The sequence below is a fragment of the Ornithorhynchus anatinus genome, chromosome 7 (genome assembly GCF_004115215.2).
Source record: "Ornithorhynchus anatinus isolate Pmale09 chromosome 7, mOrnAna1.pri.v4, whole genome shotgun sequence".
In the NCBI taxonomy this organism is placed as follows: domain Eukaryota; kingdom Metazoa; phylum Chordata; class Mammalia; order Monotremata; family Ornithorhynchidae; genus Ornithorhynchus; species Ornithorhynchus anatinus.
Window position 1 is genome coordinate 56,110,504 of NC_041734.1, and position 24,681 is coordinate 56,135,184.

Here is a 24,681-nt window from a genome sequence, read left to right on the forward strand (position 1 = left end):
CAGTAACACAAATGCTGTGTTATAGAATGACTATTTGGCTGTCACTTTAAAAGACCTAGGGTGGTTAGGTTTTTGGGTTTTTTTTAGCATAGTCAACACCTGTTGCAGTCACTGAATCGCTCAAAAGACTTTATTTTTCCTAACTCTCAATATAATTGTGTTCATGTTGGATATTAACACCGTGGCCTGAATCACGGTCATTGTCTAGGTGTGGCTGAAAAGACCTATGAGTAGCAAATCTTTCCTACTTTGTAAATACCGTCCTTTGGTTTGTGACTAGCTGCTATTTGACGGTCGTGGCACAGTGTTCTCTCAACTATCAAGCGAAATCTATATCCGTGTAATTTTTGCTTGTATAAAAGCAGATGAAATAAAACAAAGGCTGCTCTGCTCTTCCCCACCACCGCAAGAAAATTCTTGCTTGTGATTTCTTTGCATTGTAATCACACAGGTCTAACCACTTCAACCCAAGAATGGGAGCCGTATAAGCCTGAAATCTAAGCCTTCTACTTGTCAGTTGTCTGCAGCTTCAGATGAATAAATAAATGATGTGATCCTGTGGCTGAGTGCAGTTCCTCTCTAGTAAATTGGAGATTGATAGCAGAATGTGATATGCCGTAATACCAACCAGACCGAGGTTACTAAACTGTTCTGTAATATTCATGAGGAATTGCTGGGAACATTTTCTTGTACTTTCCAACCCATAAAAGTTGGTATTTTAAAAATGTATACTTAATAGAAAAATTTACTTATCAATTTAATGTTCGGCCCTCTTTAATACATGGGAACTTTCATTTTAATCATCTTAAATTTTATGGTGTAAACAGAATGCAGTATTGTCATAACCCAGGTTTTAAATTATAATCGGCAAACCTGGGACAAATCTGTTGCTTTCAAAGGGGAGTGGAAATGAAGCAGTCCTTAGCTTTGAGAACAAGGAGTTTTTAGTAAACGTGTTTTCTATATCGTTGGGAAAGCCAACTCCTCCAATCAATCCATCAGTGGTATTTATTGAACACCTACTATGTGCAGAACACTGTACTACTACTAATAATTGTGCTAGGCACTCTACCAAGCCCAGGGGTGGATACAAGCAAATCGGGTTCAACACAGTTCTTGTCCCACTTGGGGCTCACAGTCTCAATCTCCATTTTAAAGATGAGGTAACTGAGGCACAGAGAATGAAGTGACTTGCCCAAGGTCACACAGTAGACAAGTGGCCGAGCTGGAATTAGAGCTCATGACCCGACTGCTAGACCTGGGCTCTATCCACTATGTCATGCTGTTTTCCAGCTAAGCTCTTGGGGAGTACAATACAATAGAATTAGCAGACAAGTTCCCTTACTGTACCAAGAGACATTCCCCTTCTTATCTTCAACCACCCTGTTCGTGCCCCTCTGAAACCATCTTAGTTCTTTTGTGTTTTTGGTAGTATTCATTTCTTTTTCTTTTGTTTGGTTCTTATGACCAGGTGTGGCTGTCTTTTCTCCTTTTCTCACGCCAGACATACAATTTGCACCCATCTTTCTCCCCCATCGATTGCAAGTTCCTTGAGGGCAGGAGCATTGTCTTTAATTATTGTATGCTCCCAGATGCCTATACCCATACTTCCTCCAGTAGGTAGGCAGTAAATGCCAGCAAATCAAGATTGAAACTCATCCTGGTATTATGCAACTCTAATGCCAGTTTCCTTTTCTTCATTTATGGCCAGAAACTCCTGATGAAAACGGTAAAGCCCAGAGAGCGGATGACCTTGTGATGAAGAAGATAAAGAAGAAAAAGAAAAAGAAACACCGAGAAGACATGCGAGGGAGACGCCTTAAAATGTACAACAAAGAAGTTCAAACTGTGTGCGCAGGCCTGACCCGCATCAACAAGGAGATCTTAACCCAAGGGCAAGTAAACAACAGTTCAGAAGTTAGCAAGGAATCCTTCAGGTATCTGAAGGATGAGCAGCTGTGCCGATTGAATTTGGGCATGCAAGAATACAGAGTGCCCCAGGGAGTGCAAACCCCGTTTATGACTCACCAGGAGCATTCTATTCGTAGCAGCTTCTTAAAAACAGGCACTAAATTTAGTAACTTTATACATGAGGAGCACCAGTCTAATGGTGGGGCTCTGGTCCTTCATGCCTACATGGATGAACTCTCATTTTTGTCTCCAGTGGAGATGGAGAGATTTGCCGAGGAGTTCCTGGCTTTGACGTTCAGCGAAAATGAAAAAAATGCAGCTTACTACGCTTTAGCGATCGTGCATGGAGCAGCTGCATATCTGCCAGACTTCCTGGACTACTTTGCTTTTAATTTTCCCAACACTCCAGTGAAAATGGAAATTCTGGGCAAGAAAGACATTGAAACAACAACAATTTCAAACTTTCACACTCAGGTAAGTTGACTGTATTAAAAGATTAACCAGTGGATTTGAATGTCTCAAACTTTTGCACAGCAATTTGCCTTATTCTCTTGATGTAAGCTCACTGTGAGGATTTTTTTTTTCATTTCAGTGTTCCAGGCTTATTTATTGTAAATGTTAACTACGGAGGCATATGCTGTTTAACGTCAGGATCGTCTAGAGAGGGGACATGGGCCAATTATCCTGATCTCTGCACATCAGGGGATTCTCGCTACCATCCTCTTGAGTGGCAGATCCTCTTGGTGCAATAAATTTGGCTGCTGAGGGATCAGATTTGCTTCCAGAAGCAGAGGCTTATGGGCCCAGCCTGGGAGGTAGGAGGTTAGGTCATGTCACCCAGAAGCTACGGCCCTGAACCGTCCAGGTTATACAGGACCCTGCGCCTCTATAAGGATGGCCTTGGAAAGTTTTATTAAATTGAATTGAGAGTTCTGCAAATTTAGAGTAGTAACCTCCAAATCAAGCGCTTAGTACAGTGCTCTTCAGACTGTAAGCGCTTAATAAATACAATCTGAACGATATGCTAGGTATGTAATCTATCCATAAAGTATAACTCCTACATGTGACGATCAACTAAGTCTAAAGCGGCTGTAACTATACCGTGAACATATCCGCTTCTGGTGTTGTGATTGGGTCTAGAAGTCGAAAGCTATAGCCCTGTTTCTCTTGTGCTGCGTAACAAAACACTCAGTGGTTTTTAGCCTTTCTACCTGCCAGGATTCCGTTAGCATTTTTGTTGCTCTTCATCCCGTAACTTGTTGGCAGTCAGTCGTTGGAAATATATCCCTTTCAGGTGAAATGTCCCTAGGAAGATCACCACAGCATCTGCTCCTTTCACCGGCATTCTCGTAAGCTAAAGTACTTCCTAAGGCCTTGCTTGGACAGACAGGCTTAAGTCAGCAGGGAAAAATGCTCCCCTTTTCGTTCCTTTTGTTATGACTTAGCTGAATTTTTTTTTAAGTCTCATTTTTAGGACACAGAAATGAGATCTGTACTCCAAGTAGTTTTACCTTTTTCCTTTTCTCTTAATGTTCCAAACTAACGGATTAGTTGCTGTTAGAAAACCTACAGATACTAAGGAAGAATCCTCATGTGTAGGGACTACTGATCGTGAAGAATGATCCCAATATTTATCCTGGTTTTTCCAAGTTCCCAATTTCTTGTTAATTATTACACATCCCTTTTTTTTTAGGTAGTTCAGTCTGTGGCATGATATGGCTCTTGTGGCACAAAGCTACTTATTTGATCTGAACTCTCTTTCCCTTGAGTCTTTTCCTCAATTCTTAGCATCAGTGCCTCCAAAGAGGGCAGTATCCCGTTTAGATTCATAAACTTCTGAACTTCTCTAATTTAAGTTCTCTCTGCAGTAGAGAGAGCAGGAGCCGCCAATCTGGAGAGGTCGCGAGATGGGGCGGCCCAAGACGATGTTGGAACACGATGTGCAATAAATGGCTTCGTCTTGGATTTTGGCCTCGTTACCACAATCAGGTACCGAAGTGCTGAATTTGTAGTAGCTTTTGGTTTTTCTCTTCTAGGGGTTTCCGCCCAGTAAAGCTTAAGGAAACTTGGGTTTTTATGAAGTTCTGAGGAAAGGGCTGAAAGCAGCACTCTTGGTATTAAATCCATTTTCTAGTTAACAAGGGATGGTGTGACTGACAGCACACTTAACATGTGGAAACATTTTTTAAAAAATGATTCAGCAAATCTTTGAAGGCAACAAATGTATCTGACAAGTAACAGGTAAATAATGCCACTGGTTTTATAAGGGCAAATTTTTTTTTATACAGTTTCAGGTTAGGTCTCTCTATAGCAAACTTCTTTTATCAAGAGTCTCTATATAAATAAATGGACAGTATTTAAAAAATTCCCTGCTGATTTTTGTCCTTTTTTTTTTTTTAATGGAGCTAAAAATCATATGACTGTTCCAACAACTTACCTCAGGTCTTGTAGGGGCATTCACTTTCTAAGAACAAACCAGAGTTTACGGCTTAAAATACCGTAACCCTCTACAAGTCTCTACCCATCCCAAGGACCTCAGAGTGCGGGTGACTTAGCTGGGTCAGCTCTGGCTCTTCATTACAACAATCTAAATTATTTTCAAACTCTAGTGGAACTAAATAATGAATCTAGCCAACTTTTACTCAGATTTGCCTACACCTTCAACTAGTGGATTTTGCTATACTGCAGTGCTTTGGGGTGAATGAATTAATAGGAGTTGAGATCATGCTTGACTAATTGCAGCAGTTAATGAAAACAAAGCAAGTATATGTGTTCTGTTAACTATGTGTAGAAATGCTTCCTTCCTAATGTTTTACCTTCAGAAATAAACGATTCAGGTTAGTTATATGGTAATTGTATGTATTCAAAAATAAGTTGTATAACCATAATGACTAGAATCTTATAAATTGAGAATTCCCTCACTCTATTCACCCTCCTCTCTGTCACCTACAGACTTAGGTTTTAAGCACTTTGATACGCACCCCAGCTCTTGTGTACATGTCCTTGTACCCTACCCCTACCTGTAACATATTTTACTCTTTCTCTTAAAACTTAAAGTTTTAAGCTTCTTGAGGGCAGTGTTTTTGTCTTCCAACTCTATGGTATTAAACTCTGTCAAGTGCTTAGTGCAGTCCCAAGCATTTAGAATCGTGCTCTGTACATAATAAATGCTCAAATACCATTGAATGTATAAAATAAATACCACTAAATGAATAAATGAATGCTCTGCACACAGTAAGCTCTCAATAAGTACCATTGATTGGATTCTCTGCACATAGTGGACATTTAACCAGTTGGATGTATTTGGTACTAAAATTTCTTCCAAGCGCATCCACTTTCATTTTCAACCTTCATCAGCGTCGCTAGAAGACACAATCACAGTAATAATAATGGTGATACTTGTTAAGCACTTACTCTGTGCCGAGCACTATATAAATGCTGGGGTAGATAAAGGATAATCAGGTTGGAACAGTCCCTCTCCCACTTGGGGATCACAGTCTACATAGGGAGGATTGGTACTGAATTCCCATTTTACAGATAAAGAAGCAAGCGCAGAAGTTCTGACTTGCCCACAATGAGCAGACAAGTGGCAGAGCCAGAACCCAGGTCCTCTCTCTCCCAGACTCGTGCACTTGCCACTAGTTTTCAGGAAGACTTCATCTAACAATTTTTGTCCAACATTACTTTCAATAAAAAACTCATCTGAATTAGCCTGTAGTGAATTTGTGCAGTGAGCTTAAAAGACCCTCAGGTACTGCTTAATAAATAGAAATATCTTATCACTGATCTAAGAATTTACTTCACTGTATAAGTAGAACTGTATTTGTTATTAAATGACTGCCTATTTGTGGCCTGCTTAATTGAATATTTAGCATCCGTTCAGTTTCTTAGGATTAAAATAAGGAAATGGATTTGAGACAGTGGCCCTGTTTTTTATATCTTAGTAGTAAATACATTTGAACAGTCTAAAGCTCTTCGTTAAGTTCACAAGCCAGTTTGCCTTTTAGATTTTTCCACTGTGCTTGAATTTCAACTGAATGTCACAGCATCTTTTAATCTTTTAAGCTTCAAGCAAAAAAAAACCAAAAACATTTGGGCCAAGATTCCAGTTGTTTTACTTCAGAAATTTCATGCAAAAACTTGTCTTGGTGCTGTTTTTATAATGTGTATATAATTTTCACTTGAGAGAGTAGTTATATGAGGAAGACTTTCAACTTCATTAGCTTCCTATTTCATGCCTGGCTATCCTTTCGGGCAGTCTCATTTGGTAATGTTGGCTGCTTAGAAGTTGAATGGAAAACATCAGAGCTGGTCTTCGGCTTTATGTGACTTTGACCTTTGGGAAACCATTTGACCAATATCCCTATATGGCCATGAGTCACCATTATCTTGTACAAACACTCAATTGCTCTTTTACAAAAAGAAAACAAATCTTAATCTGATCTCTTTCGAAGGATAATATAAGCTTGACTTTTTTATCCTCTGAAAATTTGCCACATTTCTGTGGCAGCAAGTATATTCATATCTGTACACACACAGTATTAACTACTATACTTCATTTTAAAAGATATTTCTTAAAGTAAGATTAGGTCCATTTATGTTGTCTGAAAGGACTGCTTTTAGAGCTTGTCTCTTGGTGTCCGTATTTTTGTGATGCCTTCACTATAGGAGAACAATCCTTCTTCTGTCTGCTACCCACCAGCCTAGTCCATTTGCTGCGTGATCTCCAGCAGTCCACTATAAGCCACACTGTTTGAGAGTACTTCACGATGTATTCTAATAATTTATCCTGCCCTCCTGGCTTTGATGTGAAACTGCTCAAAAAGTTTCATATTTCTTCTGTAATAGATCAGGGCTCACAGTCATCAAGGTTGGCACCACCACAGCTTTGTAGACTTTCAACTTGATACATAGCTTGCTGCCCCCTTCCCATCCTGACGTGGCTAGTGGTTAGAGCACGGTCCCGAGAATCAGAAGGTCATGGCTCTGTCACTTGTCTGCCCTTTGGCCTTGGGCGAGTCACTTCAATTCTGTCTGAGTTACCTCATCTGTAAAATGGGGACAGGACTGGGAGCCCCATGTGAGACAGAGACTGTGTCCAACCCAATTTGCTTGTATCCATTTCAGTGCTTAGTACAGTGCCTGACAGTAAGCGCTTAACAAGTACCACATGCTGGCTTCTTTGATTTTACTTTCTTGGGGTTTTTTTCTTTAGTATCCATGCATTTTTGGATGGTCCACTGCCCAGGAGCAGAATTTAGCGAGAACCTTGAGTTCTTTGTTGCTAGTGGAATTTTTGGTGTGTCTACTTCTATAGCCCAGTCCTCAACGTATGGCAGTTTCAAAGACTTGAGCTAGAAGTTTCCAAGTGGATCAGTCAGTTGTAATTGAGTATTTACTATGTGCAGAGCACTATACCTAAGCGCTTGGGAGAGTACACTATAACAGATTTGGTAGACAAGTTCCCTGCCCACAAGGAGCTTACAGTCTAGGCGGGAGACAGACATTAAAATAAAGTACAGATATATTTCCAAAGTGCTCTGGGGCTAAGGCTGGGGTGAATAAAAGGTACAAATCCAAGCACCATGGCAGCGCAGAAGTAAAAGGGTGTAGGGGAAATGGCGGGGGGATCAGAAGCGTATTCTCTCTCCAGCTTCCGGATTCTTTTTTGTGACCTCAAACATGGTAAACGTGGCCTTCCTAGGTTCAGTTCTGTTTAATCTAACCACCCTGGCTTGCTTCATGCTGGTGATGATGCAGACAGGATCAGATAGATCCTTGGAAATCTGAACCATTGGTATTTATTGAGCACTTACTGTGTGCAGAGCACTGTATTGTGTGCTTGAGAAAGTTCCATGCAGTTGAGTTGGTAGACATGATCCCTTCCCACAAGGAACTTACAGCCTATGGGAGAGACAGGTTTTAAAACAAATTACAGATAGGAGAAATAAAGTATAAGGATATGTAAATACTGTGGGCCTGGGGCATCAAAGGGGTATAGTACCTAATGTATACTTAGGTGATGCAGGGGGGAGGTCAGATAGGGGAATTGAGGGCTTAGGGAAATCTTCGTGGAGATGTGACTTTTAAGAAGGTTTTGAAGATGGGGAGGCTGGTGACCTGTTAGATATGAAGGGGGAGGGAATTCCAGGTCTCGGGGGGGACATGAATGAGGGGTTGGCATTGGGATAGAAGAGATTGAGGAACAGAGAATAGGTTGGTATTAGAGGAGCAAAGTGTGTGGATTGGGTTGTAGTAGGAGATTAGTGAGGTAAGGTAGGAGGGAGAAACCTGATTGACTACCTTAAACACGCCTCAACTTGCCATACTGTTCACAGAGACCTGTGTAACATTTGAAGTGCTGTTGTGTGGCTTGAGATCTGATTTCTAAATCAGAGTGAAAATTCAAAGTAAAATGAAATACAAATTATATCTATTTAACGAGGTTTAAGCAGGTTACAGGGAAAGGGAGGAGTGAGGAGGGTCAGGAACAGGGAGAAACTCCCTCCAAAAAAAAGTCTGATTATATTTAAATGCTTAACAAATACCATTTTTTTAAAAATAGTGACTGTTGTGTGCCAAGAACTGTACTAATCGCTGTGGCATACAAGATAATAGGGTTGGACAGAGGGTACTTGCCCCACATACGGCTCACAGTCTATGTAGGAGGAAGTAGGAGTTTAATACCCATTTTATAGATGAGGAAATTTGAAGCACAGGGCAATTAATTAAGTGATTTGCCCAAAGGTCACACAGCAGGCAAATGGCAGAACTAGAATTAGAACCTCTATCCTCTGACTCCTAAGCCCATGCACTTTCTGGTAGCCCACATCTCTATTAGGTGACTTGAGAATGTGTGTGCATTTGTGTGTGTGTGTGTGTGTGTGTGTGACTAGGGAAGAGTGTTGAGATGGAAATTTGTAGTGTCCCTTCCAGGTAGCCTGTTGTCTCACTTTCTATTTCTGACTGGATCAAGGTGCTGTCCAATTTTATTTTCATGTGTCTGTCAGATCCACTGCTTTCTAATTTCTAAAATGAAAGTATCCTCTCTAGGACTCTACAGATACAGTTGTTTAAAAGGTGGATGCGAATCAAGATAGGGAAATGTGTGATTAGCTAACAGTGGTAGCAAGTGAAGTTTTAAAAGAAACTGTCACATAAAGGGAATTATTCACTGAGAAATTGTCCCTGGATTACTTTGTTCCCAGGGGATGCTTTCCATGTAGCTTTTTTTTTTCATATTACTTTTTAAGAATTTTCCTCCACAAAACTCTTTTTCTACAGAAAAGTCCCCAGAAACCCAACTTTAAAGGTATTTCAAGTCAATGCTCTCAACCCCCTGAGTTTTCTGGGATTCTGGAATCACTGGGATAACCAATCCCAGTGAGGGGATTTTTTTTGTGTGTCTCCCACCTCCTTCTCCTCCCCTAGGTAAAGCCAAAGTCTGCGCAAACAGGCAACGAACACCTGACTAACGTTGGGCTTCTTGGTTTCATCGGGCTAACATTTATTGAGCCTGTTTGTCATTCTTTCTTTTAGTAATTAAGACTCATAAAAATACTAGCCTTCGGTAGAATTCTAACTATTGGGAGATTTTTTTTTTTAATCTCTAAACTAACATTAGCATTCATCTCTAATTTCTATGGGAAGCAGCGTGGCTCAGTGGAAAGAGCCCGGGCTTGGGAATCAGAGGTCGTGGGTTCTAATCCCGCCTCCGCCACTGATCAACTGTGTGACTCTGGGCCAGTCACTTGACTTCTCTGGACCTCAGTTCACTCATCTGTCAAATGGGGATGAAGACTTTGAGCCCCACGTGGGACAATCCGATGATGTTGCATCTTCCCCAATGCTTAGGATAGTGCTTGGCACATAGTAAGCACTTAACAAATACCAACATTATTATTATTATTTTGTCTTTTCCTCTAAGGGGTCATTTGTAAACCAATTCATATTACCCAGTACTACCACACTTTTCTCTAGGAAGTACAGGAATCTTATTTTCATGGCACTATAGGCTTGTTGGGGATAGGGCAGCTCCTTGTCATTTTGCAGTTTGGTGAGTTGTGCACACAGAGGGTGCTTTTTTAGGGATTTGTAGGTGCAGACTGACTGAGTTTAGGGTTAAGGAGCTGGCATCAAAAGAGGAATTCCTTTCCTTTCTAGTATCAGCGCTAGGTTTCTCTAAAAGTGCACAGCTGCCAAATCAGGCCATAGAATAGGCTTTATCTCACCTCGATTTCCAGAGCTCTTTCTATAGCTTGATCTGAGATCACGTACTCCTGGAAAATGGCTTCCACAGATGAATAGCCTGTGTTCTTCTCCTCCTGCTAGCTGCAGATTGTAAGTTGATCCATGTCTCAATGTGGCACTTCTAGAGTTCACGCAAACATGTTGTGTTATCAAGTAGGCCTCAATCCATACTGAACAGCTTCTGCTGCTTCAGACTTCCAGAAGAGGCACTATGTAATTGTGGACGTAACACATTTGTGAAGCTAAGTGCTTCTCCTTGTTTCTTGTGGTTCCTCAACTTCCTTGCTATGCAAGTCAGTTCTAACATAATTTTGCTGGTGAGATACGTGGTTTAGTACCCAAGAGATGACAAAGGCATCAGAAGAATTATGGGGAGAACCAGGACTAGCTTGAGACATTTGGCCTCCTTCAGGTGGGGAGAAATTACTGCTCATTTTCCCCCCAGTCCATTCAGTGTGTCGTTACATTATGCTTTGAGTGGCTTACTGGGTGACCCCTTATGGAAGTGTGCCCAAAGCTAGAGAATTCTTCGAGAAAGACCCTTGAACTGTGTGCATCTTGGGCCACTCCATTCCTCTTGCAGGTCCCTGTTCACAAAGATGCCCCTTCTAACTGGGACCCTGCCCTTCCTAGGTCTGCTGCTTTTCACCTTCTCCCGTACCAGCCTTCCTGCTCAGATCCTTCCTCTCCCCTCCCCCAAACACACACACCCCAGCTCCCCTGTAGCCTGCTTCTCTCCCCTTCCCAACGTTGCCTGATTGGGACCCGAAGGCTGATCCCTTCAAGGTGGACAGTTGACTCTGGGCTCGGCTCCCTGGGGCTGAGGCTGGGGGCCCTAATTTTCCCCTCCCTCCCCATTGGGGGAAATTGTACGAGGAGCCGGGGCAGCAGCAGACACATTTCCATTTTGGAAAAAGCACAGTGGACCGTCTGTTGCATTGGTTACTAACTTGACTAAAAAAGAAGGGAAAAGCATGGATAATTTTGTGGGCTTTTCTTATACCTGGATTGACTGAACACTTCTTCTAGTTATATTTGACAGGTATGGCTTGACAGATGGAAAGAACTATTGTTACTGACTTAACGTATTGTTAAACAACTTGTTTAAAGTGTATAAGAACCAACTGAAATAGCACATTTGGGAATGACATCCTGTTCCTGCCCTTCGTTCTCATGACAGCATTATGCACTTAAGCTTTTTTTTCCCTCCCCTCACCTCTGCTTAATCTCAGGTCAACAGGACATACTGTTGTGGAACTTATCGAGCGGGTCCGATGCGGCAGATAAGTCTTGTGGGAGCAGTAGATGAAGAAGTTGGTGATTATTTTCCAGAATTCCTTGATATGTTAGAGGAGTCACCATTTTTAAAAGTGAGTGTTATATTAATTTTGAATGTAAAAGCTGTAGTGAGATTTTTTAAAAGCTTCTGGAGGAAAGAGCTTCATAGGAACTAACTTTGCTTATGAAATTATTCCTACCCTGATCAATCAGAATATTTATTGAGCACTTATTGCTCTCTGTTTACTGAGCTTTTGGGAGAGGATAATATAGCAGAGTTGGTAGACACTTTCCCTGCCCACAATGAGCTTAGTCTAGAGGGGGATACAGTCACTTATATAAATATATTATGGATAAGTACATTGTGTGGGGCTGGGGGAGGTCTGCGGTAAATTTTAAGGTCAGAAGCACACCATTTTAAGATGGGGAGGGAGAAAGAGGAAGAGACTGTAGAGCTTTAACCATGATTTTGAAGTGAACAGTCAGTCCTAGCTGATTGTGCCACAGAGATGGTAGCTAAACTCTCTGGGTCCTTCCTTTTTCCCACTGCTGTGGCAGAAACAGATCTCTTGAAAGTTGATGAAAAATACTAGGAATTTCAGCGTGGATGAATGATGTTCTGAGCTCTTGGCAATCCCAGAAGTCCTTGCAGTTTCTTCTCTTCACTAATATGAGGGCTTCCAAAGTACTGTCCTAAGAAAGTGGCCTTGCTCATTCTGTTTCCACCCTTTGGATCCCATTTGAGAAGTAGCAATTGTCTTCACCTGTTTCCTTTTCACTGTAAAGTGCGGAATTTTTCATTTGGGGTCATAAAAGAAGTCATAGCATCTTGCACTTGTGAAAATGGTAAGTCATTTAGGTTTGATTCTTCTTTTTATTTTTTTTGGCATGATCTATCTGACTTCTAGATGACTTTGCCCTGGGGTACACTCTCCAGCCTCCGACTCCAGTGTAGATCCCAGAGTGATGATGGCCCCATAATGTGGGTGAGGCCAGGAGAACAGATGATTCCTACAGCAGATATGCCAAAGTCACCCTTCAAGCGGCGTCGGTAAACACTTCTTCCTCCTTTCACATTTGAAAAAGCACTTTGTTGTTTTGCTTCTTGCTTGTTCTGTTATTGCTACTAAATTGGGGTGATAATTATTTTGGTGGTATTTGGATTCTTTAGAGGATAACCCAAAAGATAAAGTACATATGTTCTTAAACCCCTCCCCCCCCAACTTCATTCAGTGTCACTAATGTCATTAGTGTCACTAATAAGTGGTCATTAATGACCACTTATTGAGTGTGTAGGTGTACAGTAAGTGCTTGGGCAAGATTCAGGGTTGCAGGTTAGTGGTACAAGATCGGTGGAGAGATGAAGCGAGGCAGTTGAGTTCAGTGGCAAGGGAGATGTTGGGGATATTGATTTATGTGTCAGGAGAAGATAGTTTTGGGTATGGAGACCAATGGGCATGATGACTTTAGAAAATTGAAGGGGGTCAAAAGATCGGAGGTCTCTGGGGAAGAACAAGATCAATTCGCAGGTAGTAGGATTGTGGGAGAGAAGGCAGCTGAGGAAGCTGTGGTTGGGTAGAAGAATTTCAGAGTTGGTGAGGGTAGAGGTTTTATAGGGACTAGAGTTGAGATGGAGCATGTGTCTGAGTTGGTGAGTGGGTGAGGTGGTATGGAGCAGGAGGTAAAGGGGAGTTGAGGAGTGATAGGAAGCGGGCAGTGGGACACTGGAAATGTCACATGGATATTGAAATCCACAAGGATCAACGTAGGGATGGAGAAGGAGAAAGAATGTGAGAAAGGGATCGAAATAGTTCAGAAACTAAAGTGGGGTGGGGAGGTAGGTGACCATGACTAGTAACTGGAGTGGGTGGTAGCTCTCCTGAACTGTGTTCTTGGCTATTTGAATATGGGCAGTCTTTTGATGCCCTGATACATAATAAACATCAAGGGTTAAAGTTCTCTTAAGTCTTTCATCAATGTGGGTGTTGCAGAGGACTCTCACCTTCCAAGATTCCTTTGTTGCTACAGGAAACTAGGCTACATGGACCATTAGTCTGACTGGGAATGCATTTTTTTAAATATGCTCTTATAGATCAATGAATGAAATAAAAAATCTCCAGTACCTACCTCGGACCAGCGAGCCCCGTGAGGTTCTCTTTGAAGATAGGACAAGAGCCCATGCTGATCATGTGGGACAAGGGTTTGACTGGCAGAGCACAGCTGCTGTAGGAGTTTTGAAAGCTGTTCAATTTGGTGAATGGTAAGGTATCGTATTCAAGTAAAGGAAATCAATAACAAACCAAATGAAAGTGGGGCAAAACTATCTGCCCAAGTTTTAAATTGTTGTCTCAATACTTAGTTCTATAGCGCAGGGGCTGGTTATGTTCTTGATGGAGCTGTGTTAAGGAGAACTCTTGTTATGAGTTTTTAAACCTTGACCGAAGGCATCCATACAGTCCAGGTAGTCATAGCGTTTGGAAGAACGACTCATAATTCCCTGACCACATTCTCTTCAAAGTGGGTGTTGAAACCATGTATTCTAGAAATGCATTCCTTCTACAGATATTCTTCACTAGGTTTTGATGTCTTTTTTTTGACTTTTAATACTACATTGAAAGGATGGCTATTAGATGTTTGACTGCAGAATTTGAAATTTTATGTAACGGGGCGTATCTTGGATTTTTCATGGTAATTCCTAAGGGCAGTTTTACCCATAGCTGATCAAGTTTTGAAGCTAGGCGACAGACTTACTCTAGAATTAGGTATGCTTAATTTTTCACAAACTCTAGGGGGAAGGTATGTTCATTTTTAGAGTACGTAAATAATCTCAGGTTATTTTGATGCCTCAAATCACTAGCCAAAATTTAAGGAAACAAGTGGCCATAGAGCTGTTGTGGGGTCTGGCTTCCATAGTTGGCAGTGCCTGAAGCCAGTGACAAGAAAAGTTAAATGAATTGTTAGGCATGGCATGTTTGCTCTTCCTCACATTAAGTTTATTTCCTCATTTTAGGAGTGACCAGCCACGGATAACCAAAGATGTGATTTGTTTTCATGCTGAGGACTTTACTGATGTTGTGCAGAGACTTCAGTTAGACCTCCATGAACCTCCAGTGTCACAGGTAATGGAAACTGCTTTACAATTAGAATTTGAGAATGATGATTATGGAAACAGAACTATAAACACAAACATGTGCCTGTCATAAATTTGCAGTTATCGTATGGAGGGATATAATCTGGGAATTTTAAACTGAGTTGTATATTCCTGAATTCAGTTAATCGTTAGTATTTGCTTACTGCATAACACTGTATACTAAGGGTTTGGAAGAGGACAGCAGAAGTGAGTCACATTCCCTGACCTCCAGATGCCTACAGTCTAATGGGAGAGACTGATAATTTATTTGCAAGTAGTGGAAACAGGGAGGAAAAACATATTGCAAGTAATAGTACAAATATATCAACATGTTGTAACTGAATGAATACTTGAACATTAATATAAATTGTACATAAATGTTGAGGATAGGATGAAAATACTAAGTGCTAAATAATTGTGGTATTAAGCACTTAACGGTGTGCCAAGCACTGGGGTAGATAAAGGATAAACGGATCGGATACAATCCGTGTCCTGTACGGGGCTCACATTCTAAGGGGGAGGGAGAATAGGTATGCAGGAAACTGTTGTAAGAAGAGGCCAAGGAAGTGACTAAATGTATTACTCTGGTTTTTTAAAAAAAATGTTTTGGGGAATTAAAACTTAGCTGTAGCAAGCATTTGCAACCATGATAACCTCCAAATTTCCAAACCATCCATATTAAAATTATAATTAAAAGGAAGTGCCTCAAGGGATTCTGTTCTCTTCTAGAACATTTCTCTAAGTTCTGCAATTCCGGTACCACATTTTAGGAAAGACTTGGGAGACGTATAAACGGAATAGAGGCAGGCAACCAAAATGATGAGAACAAAGTAATTTGTGTATGAGGCTAGGCTGAAAAAGTTAGACCACAGTCTTGACTGACAAAGACTGGAAGAGGAGCATTGTGGCCGTAGTCGAAAGAGCAAGGACCTGGGTTTTAATCCTAGCACTGCCACTTGTCTACTGTGTGACCTTGAATAAGTTAAGTAACTTTTCTGCCTGTTTCTGCATCTCTAAAATAGGGATTTAATACCTTTTCTCCCTTTTACTTAGACTTTGAGCTCCATGTGGGACAAGGACTGTGTCTGACCTGATTAACTTGTATCTACCCCTACATGTAGAACGGTGCTTGACACATAATAGGTGCTTAAATATCACTTTTATTGTTATGAGTGCATGCCGGAGTCAATCAGTCGATGCTTATTGAGCGTTTGTGTGCAGAACACTGTACTAAGAACTTGGGAGAATACTATACAACAGAGTTGGTAGATTCGTAATCGGCCCACCAGGAGCCTGGAGGATGAGGGTAGGGTTTAAAACAGAATTATTAATCCCCGTATTCCACAAACAGCATTGAAAAACACACATGGAACTGCCCATTTACATTTCCACTTGCCTTCCGGAGCAGTTCTTTATCTCTAGTATGCTTGTCCTTTTAAAAAGGCTATTGGAGGGACTGAAATTTCAATAAATGAGATCTAAAATAAGGCAGAGTGTCTCACTTTTTTTTTGTTTGTTTTTTAATAAAGCAAGAGTAACACCCCATTCCTCCTTCTAGTCAGCAGTTTCACCTTACTGGACCATCTCCCACTCTAGACTGTAAGCTCATTGTGGGCAGGGAATGTATCTTAATGTCCTGTTTTACTCTCACCAGTGCTTAGTTCAGTGCTCTGCACACAGTAAGCGCTCAATAAAAACGATTGACCCACTGAAGCTTAAAGATGGTAGATCAAGACAAACAAAAAGAAACACTTCACATAACACACCCAGTTCTGCAACACTTAGGTGGCCTTCTCCTGGAAGGTCTCATTAAGGGAAACTTGCACCATAGTTCTCACCTGGAGTTTCTTCTACCCCCACTACACAGTGTACCAAGAACAGGCTCATTTCTCTGGACAAGTCACCGTTGTTCTAACCAAAATTCATAGTGGAAATACAAGTAAGGAATCTATCACCACAGAAAGTCTTGCCACCAGAAAAATAAATAGGTTCAAGAGAGGTTTGTTTCAATTCATGGCCCAGAGATCCATAATGTATTAACCAGAAAAATTAGAACTACTAGATAGTATATCCCTGTCCATAAGGAGAGGTGTCAGATAGACAACCAACTGCTCTTCTTCTTATCCTCTTCTTTCTGTTTTGCTTCTGTTATACTGTTCTAAGCACAATATGTCAATGTTTGTGGAATGAAGCCAAGCTTCTCATTAGCTCAGCAAATGTGCAAAGCTGATTCTTCTATTTAATCTTATATTTGTTTTGTTTTAAAACTGTTGCACACACCTCTTAAAAAAAAAAAACCAACCAACAACAAAAACCTCAAAACATTTTGAGACTGCCCTAGCTCCTGGGGCTGTTTTTTAGCTTGAACTCATTTATATTTCGTTTTGAAACAATTAAAAATTATAATTTTCTTTTGAAACGATTAGGATTGCACCTAGCGTGTATTTCATCCAAACTTTTTCTTTTCTGTTTCCCCCCCTTAGTGTGTTCAGTGGGTGGATGAGGCCAAATTAAACCAAATGAGGCGGGAAGGCATTCGTTACGCTAGAATCCAGTTGTGCGACAATGATATCTACTTCATCCCCAGAAATGTCATCCATCAGTTCAAAACCGTGTCCGCAGTATGCAGCTTAGCTTGGCACATAAGGCTTAAGCAGTATCATCCTGTCGGGGAAGGCACTGAAGATGCTGAAAGCAATTCTAATATGGACTCTGAGATATCTGGAAAGACAGAGTCGGAAACCGTCCCCCAGTGTGTGAGCGTAAAAACTGAGGCTGAAGAAACCAGTGGAAAAATGCAACTCATGACAACTGCTTCTTCATCCTTTTTGCCTACGTCGGGATTTGTTCTGCCACCAGATCAGGTGGCTCAGCCACTTCCAGCCTTAAAGCTGGAACCCTGTCCGGAATCCGATCAACTACACTATCCGCAGGTACATTCGAGTTCTCCTGTGTGACATGTACATATTCAAATACATTTTTTAACTTTTTTAAATTTTGATGTGAAGTTATAGTTTTATAACTGGCTTAAGTTAAGTTTTATTGGAAAAAAATCTTGCCTATAATTCTATAAATAGAAGTGACATTCCAAAAATGTCAAGCATATCTTTTTTACACAGATTATGCAAAGTTTAGAATTGTATCTTATCCCGTTAGTACAGTATATAATAGTGGGTCTGCTGCTACTTTCTGTTTTTAAGGCGTGAGGATTCAATCTTCAAAATGGGAACACCTTGGAGTTACAGATCCTTATTTGGTAAATTACTCGCTTCCCTTTCTTTTACTTTGTCCTGTGTGCCATATTGGCTACTTTTACAATGAAATTTTCAATTAATGTCTGAATTTTTACATGCAAACTCAATATTTATGGTAAAGATGGCGTTGATTGCCGATATAAGTCCTGGTGGTCAAAAAGCTAGCAAATATGGCATCCAGTTCCCCCACCACAAAAAGTACCTTCTCTGGATAATTTAGTGATTCCAGTTTTGTTTTGTTTTAATGAGAGAAAGCACAGCACTTTTATGGATCACAAATGTCTTCTGTGTCTATTCTTGAAAGCCCAGTGAATATTTCAAGAGCAAAATCTATAAATCGGGAGTCCTCGGATATTTCCATCCTTCATAAATTTGGGACGCAGGGTTCGCTTTGGAAAGCAAATGGCGTGGTTGGATAATGACGCTTTGCTAGCATTCCACACATTTGGTATGGAGACTGGGCATAAGAAACTATCAGTAGTAGTGGATTTAGGGAGGCTACTGGCATTCTTACTGAGCCCTAAACTGTAGTGAAACTTTTCTGGGTCTATCACCTGATTTCAGCCGCCTTGGCAGTTTAGAGATGCTTTTGGTACATTTATCTCTCAGTGGCTCATCTTGTGAGTAGTTGGCTCATTTTAAACCCTTTTGGTGTTACTATTCCACTGTGAGGAATAGTGGTACTAGATTTTTCACTGTAGAGCTTTCGACAACCCAAATGCTGTGGTGCCTGGAACCTTTTTTTTTTTTGACAGGCACAGCTAATATAGCTAGTATGGTCTTATTTTTTAATATTGCAAAATGTCAACATGGTGTACACTTCATTTTTTTTTTATCGGTTCACTAGTAGGCTTTCCGTTAGAAGGAAGGGTCTTACCCGTTTCTCTGACCAGACTGATATCCGCGTGGTTATGGTTTGTTTAAGGGTTTGTTTCTTTTACCCTCTGGAGTGAGATTTGGAGTATTTATACTAGCATAGGCAGAAGAATATGCTGCGTCATTGTCTGTCACTAAGAAACTTCGCTGCATCTTCTGAAATATCAATTATGAATTTTCTCAACATTTCTGAATAGTTTAAATCTGTTATAAATATTACTTTGTGCAATATTGTTGTGTAGTTATATGCATATTAGCACAGTATAAAGGTCACTGTTTTGAACTGATAGAAGAGTAACCATCAGAAAATACTGCAGTGATTAGTTAGAATCTGTATTATTATTCCTTATATATATGTATGTATATGTATGTATTGTTACAAAAGATGAAGACAATTACAGAAACATTTCAATTTAAAAGCGTTAATTTACAAATTGGAAGTGGTAGTACATGTTTAGTAATCTGTGTAAATAAGGTATTAGAGTGGAAAGCTTTTTTATGAAAGGTAATGTGATTCACGCAGGGGTGTTTTTAAATCTTGGGTAATTCAAAAATTAAAAGAAAAAATATCTTAATTTATCAAGGCTGGTTTTTAGATGTGCCCTGAGTTCCTCAGCTTTTGTCACTTAAAATGTTTGGGTTTCTTGACCGGAAGAATTGCAGAGAGTTTTACCAGGCTGTGCAAAGTAAAATTCTTCTCAGGCCACTTTTTGTTTCAACACAGTTTTGATATTTATAATGATCATGAGCAACGTAAGCAAATATTCTTTCAGTTACTCTTCACTCTTTTTTCTTGTCTTCCAAGATCCCATTTCCCCTTCTCCCACTTGCCATCCAGCAGATGCCCCCAGGCATCCAAGCTGGTCATTGCTAACAAACAAGGAGACTGTCTCCTGACAGCCAGCACTGTGTATAATTCACTCAGGAACCAGCAAATCTGCAAAGACCTTAGAATCAAAAGCAAACCTCCGTTTTTTTGGTGGGTTTTTTGGGGGTTTTTTTTTTGTGTGTGTGTGTGTCTTTAAAGCATTCTACCCACACCTCCAGTATAAACATTTTTAAAGTGTAAAACTTCTTAGATCACGTAGTTACAGATTTCATTGTATCTTAGAATTGCAGTAGAATGGAAAGGGAAACATTTAGCTTGTATCGTGTATCTGGAAACTCTGAATGTCCTATGTGAGTATTAGAATTTTAATAGCATGCTTTTAACAGACTGATGAATAATAAAGCAGGCAGGCTTGAGTTTCATACTGCTTTCAAAACCGTATCCTAGGTAAGTGAAACAAATACAACTTTTCTAATCACTGAATTACTTGGTTCTGTGACTTGAGGCATAGACCAATTTTACGTTCCCTCATTTTTAGGAATTCATAGCAATTTTTGAACTTTGAATTTGATCTTCCTCTTCTGTATAAACCCAGTGTCAACTTTTTTTTTTTTTAAGAGATTACTTGCTGAGTGTGGCTGCTTATTTTATTTGTAGAGCAGGACAGGAAAACATTTCTTGTGGAAAGGACCTGATGAAATGAATGTTCTTCACCATACTAACTACAGTGTATTAAGAAAGGCATGACCAGGATGTGATTCTTCTGATTTCCAAAACTGTGAATACTAAGTGTGAGGACTTCCTCAGTTGAGTGAAGAATGCAGTCTGTTTGAGGACACTGAAGGTGAAATCAAACTTGGGGATCATTTTTAAAGTAAGATCATGAAGAGGGGGGAATGTAAATGTAAGCAGTGACCGTTACTACTCTTTCTTAAAAAAAGGTAGTTGAAACGAAGTAATTGTCCTGTTGATCCTTTATGTATAAAAGACCTTGAAGGGAAGCTATTTATTAGGTATCAGAGCAGTCTTAGTCTTGAATTTGGTAAAATTGCTCAAATGCCAAGTTTTCTAAATCCAAAGGATCCTTGTCTGAGCATTTAATTCATCTGCCTTAACCTATTAAAATGCCTACTTTAGTCTGAGGCCCTAGTTGAACATCAGAATGATCCTTTTTCCTTTTAGAAGTAATTGGAGATAAAATACTAAGGTGAGGAAGAAGACACATTTGTGTTGGGAAAGCAGCCTGCTAGCAAAGTCATTTCTACTGAAACTCTAGGGGAAAGATCTTATTCCAGCCAATTTTTGATGGTTAAGCAGTTCAATTAAATTCAGTTAATTCAAACCTAAATAAAACTTTACTTCTGTTCCCTTTCTACCTTTCTGACCTGCCTTTCCCTTTAGCTGGAGCATTTATAATATATAGACTGGCCTTTTCCAACTGAATAAAATTGAATCCATTAAGTGAATGAAATGACTCTCCAGTTTGCATTGTCTCCAAGAAAATCAGCAGCTAGTGCATATATATGACACTCTGGCAGTAGACTCTGTCCACATTTGCCACTGAAAGTTGTGTTCCCATTAATGGGGCAGCTTAATCCATGTCTTTGGTAAGGCTGTTTGGTCAATGCCACAGGATAAATTGAACTCCGCCCTTTCCTGGCCTGAACCACTAGTCGCAAATTTCAAGTTTTTATGGTGAGAATTTTATTTTTATAAATACAGAATGTAGCCATATTGATCCTTCAGTGGGTAGAGATAAACGTTTTTCTTCAGGACCTGAAAAGGGGACCTTTTCTTATCCTGAAAGTACATACTGCAAATTAAAGCGTTATGTTTGAAGAGCAAGTGTCTTTCCATAAATGTTATGGCCTTCCCATGTTGTTCATAGATTTTTTAGGACCCACTTGTGCATGTAGTTGAGGAGTATCACTTCTCTTATTATAGCACTTTTCAATTCTCTAAAAAATACTTATGTACTACTATCACATGTTATAAACTCCATGTAATAGTGTTTTCTGTGACTTAACTCCATTTTTATTGGCAGCTAGGACTTTTTTTTCCTGTGGCTTTAATTTATCTAAGAGGTCTTTGCATATAGATGAAATGTATAATTTGCCTGGAGGACTGTTTGCATTGTGCGGCCTTAGTATGTTTATTGACATTAACAGGTGTTTTGAAGAGGTTTTTAATTAATAGTGTAAACCTAAATCTTAAGCCTCTATGTGTATAATAATCCTTTAACAGTGCATTTCTTTTTGTAGTTGACTGTCCAAGCGTGTTAAACTGTTAAGCTATTTCTTTGTAAAATAGTACAATGGAATGCATAGAGTTTTTTTTTCCTGTAAAGTATTTTTTTAATAAACAAAGTCTGATTTGTCCTTTACTAAAGTCTGGTTATTTGCATCACAAAATGAGCGGCAACAGCTATAACTCAGTGTTTTCGTACTAGGGGTGGTGGACTGATTACTTTGGAAGACTGGCTGGCACCAAGAGTAAAATGGGCTAAAACTGGTCCCATGTGCTAATTGTGTACCGGGGCTTTAACTAGCCCTGGGTCACTCGGGAGCTCGGATCTCCCTATGAAGTGGCTAGGAGGAGGGGTTCTGAAAACTTATATAAATTTGCCCCAATGTGTACAATGTTTTGAAATAGGTTTGCTGGGTCGGGGCCGAAAAAGGACGTTAAACCGTGAGTGTTTACAGGTAACGGCTAATTTAGAGTGAAGATGAGGTCCTGCACATATTGGATTGTTTCATTATTTTCCTCCTCTATACTGCAAGCTCGTTGAGGGCAGGGAACACGTCTCCCACCCGTGTTTATAGTATACTTTCCCAAGTGCTTAGTTCAGTGCTCTGCACATAGTAAGTGGCTCGATATATACCACTGATTTATCAGAACACACTTTTAATGCTCTTTCATGATAGCACTGTCAGATTTTGATGCCAGTATTTCTAACTCTGCTCTCACTCTAACTCCTTTTTTTGTAGCATGCAAAGTTTTTACCAAGGTCCAAACACCACGTTTCACCTTTCCCTCAAACTTTAAAGTGTTTTTACTAACTTGAATAATAGAGACTAAAGTCCATTTCAACAGCTGTCTTTGGTCTTAGCATTAGATATTGGCAGATCTCATCTAGCACAGGATGTGCTGAGTGATGTGAAAGAACATTTTGAATATTGTTTATGTACATAAAGATGTAATTCATAACTTATTATTGATACATATTTACATTGCTATTTGATCATGTGCTTATCACCTTAATTTGTTTAAATTCAATTTTTTGGATCTTGGGAATATATACATGCACTTTCCATCATATCCTGTTAGAAACTATGCTTTAATAGTCTTTTATAACACTGTTTTCATGGAACAAATTAAAAGGGCTTATGGGGTGAGTCCCTACATTCCCCAAACTGAAATCTATTTTAGTCTTTAGTAACCCAAAGTTGGAGAAAACAGTCTTCACAAGTCCTCTCTCCTCTCCAGAGAAAGGTTTGCAGGTTGCTCTGCGAACATATGAGTGCCATGCTAGTAACCAATTAAATTTGATTGAGACAATTTTGATGGAGAAAAGACAACCATTCAGCATTGTTGCAGGTGGAGGTTAGGTCTTTCCATTCATCTCCAGAATGAATCACATAACACTGATGTGATATTTATTATCCTATGAACAATTCTCAAAAGAGCGGTTGGGAGTCAGACCCTGTGCTCATTCAAAGTTACAACTAACCGGGGATAGTCTTTCCCCAGGCTGACAGTAGATAAAGGCAATTTGTGAAATCGGAATGCAAACTCGTGTACCAGGTGACCTGGTATTTAATGAAGGGACATGCCAATTATAGTCTGACCTGATTAGATGCACGAGAGATGTTTGAGTACTTTTGGATATGGCACTGTAGAGCCACAGCTGTTAAAACTTGAAGCTGCTCCCTCTCCCCACAATCCTTCTGCGTTCTCTAAGTGCTGCAAATTTACAGGATGGTGGTAGAAATTGTTTTTACTTTGACATTCAACATTGTATGGAAGGAAAGGTCCTTGCTGTTGAAATCTTTTGCATCTTTTAAAGGACTCCAGTTGAACTTTACTGTTGTGGGTCTCGCTCTGTAAAACAATGGTCAGTTTGCTTCTTCCATCGTTTGCCTTGGGGCTCATAAAATCACAGGATTTGACTTCTGAATCGGCAGCCTTTTCTCGTGTGTCTCTCGTGAGGATATGCCAAGTTAAGTTGCCTAAAGACTTTGAAAATCCTTGAACAATTAAAAACAACCCAATTGTGAAGAGCTGCATAAAGAATTTGACTTCTTTCAGGACAATGCAGCAGCCTATCAATCAGTTGTATTTATTGAACACTTACTCTGTGCAGAGCACTGTATGCTCTTAGAATATAATATAGCAGTATGGTGTAGTGGATAGAGCACGGCCCTGGGAATCAGAAAGTCATGGGTTCTAATCCCCACTCCACCACTTGTCTGTTGTGTGACCTTGGGCAAGTCACTTTTCTCCTCTGTGCCTGTTACCTCATCTGTAAAATGGGAATTGAGACTGTGAGCCCCATGTGGGACAGGGACTGTCCAACCCGATTTGCTTGTCCACCCCAGCACTTAGTACAGTGCCTGGCACACATAGTAAGCACTTAACAAATACCATAAGTCATCATCAGAGTTGGTAGACACATTCCCTGCCTATATTCCCTCTAGCCTGCAAACTCATTGTGGGCAGCAAACGTCAACCAACTCTATTGTGCCCCCCCCCCCACGGGCTTAGTACAGTGCTCGGCACACAGTAAGTGCTCAAATATGATTGAGCCCGACAAAATTGAACTTGCTCACTAATGTATATTTGTAAAGGAGGGTAGCCGTGGGTATCTTTTTGAGTGGAGTCTGGCAAGATCCTTCCCTTGCAAACTGGTGACAGAGCCAGAGAGAGGTCACCACAAAAGGCAAGCCCACTTGGGAATGTGGTATTACTTTAAGGCATTTCTGATTTTGGAAATTCATAAAATCGTATTTCTTGAGCCTTGCCTGTCTTGGGGTAACTGCCCTGTAGAACCACTTTCTAGGCCAAATCTGCCCAGAGTAAGCACTCAGTAAATACCCTCGATTGATTCCAGGCCTGTTGCTTTGGTACTCACTTATCCCAGTTACTACAGTTTG

At 40.2% G+C, this 24,681-nt stretch overlaps 1 protein-coding gene across 1 annotated transcript in view; it reads left to right on the plus strand.

Moving 5' to 3' along the window:
• Positions 1–21,916, plus strand: part of RSBN1 (round spermatid basic protein 1) — a 40,836-nt gene extending 18,920 nt beyond the window's left edge. Inside the window, exons 4-10 of the mRNA XM_029069645.2 lie at positions 1,712–2,385; positions 11,394–11,531; positions 12,348–12,490; positions 13,532–13,699; positions 14,450–14,558; positions 17,053–17,502; positions 17,770–21,916. Of these exons, the coding sequence (XP_028925478.1) occupies positions 1,712–2,385; positions 11,394–11,531; positions 12,348–12,490; positions 13,532–13,699; positions 14,450–14,558; positions 17,053–17,502; positions 17,770–17,775 (1,688 nt within the window). The 3' untranslated portion in view covers positions 17,776–21,916. The remainder of the gene's footprint in view (positions 1–1,711; positions 2,386–11,393; positions 11,532–12,347; positions 12,491–13,531; positions 13,700–14,449; positions 14,559–17,052; positions 17,503–17,769) is intronic.
• Positions 21,917–24,681: the final 2,765 nt, after the last annotated feature.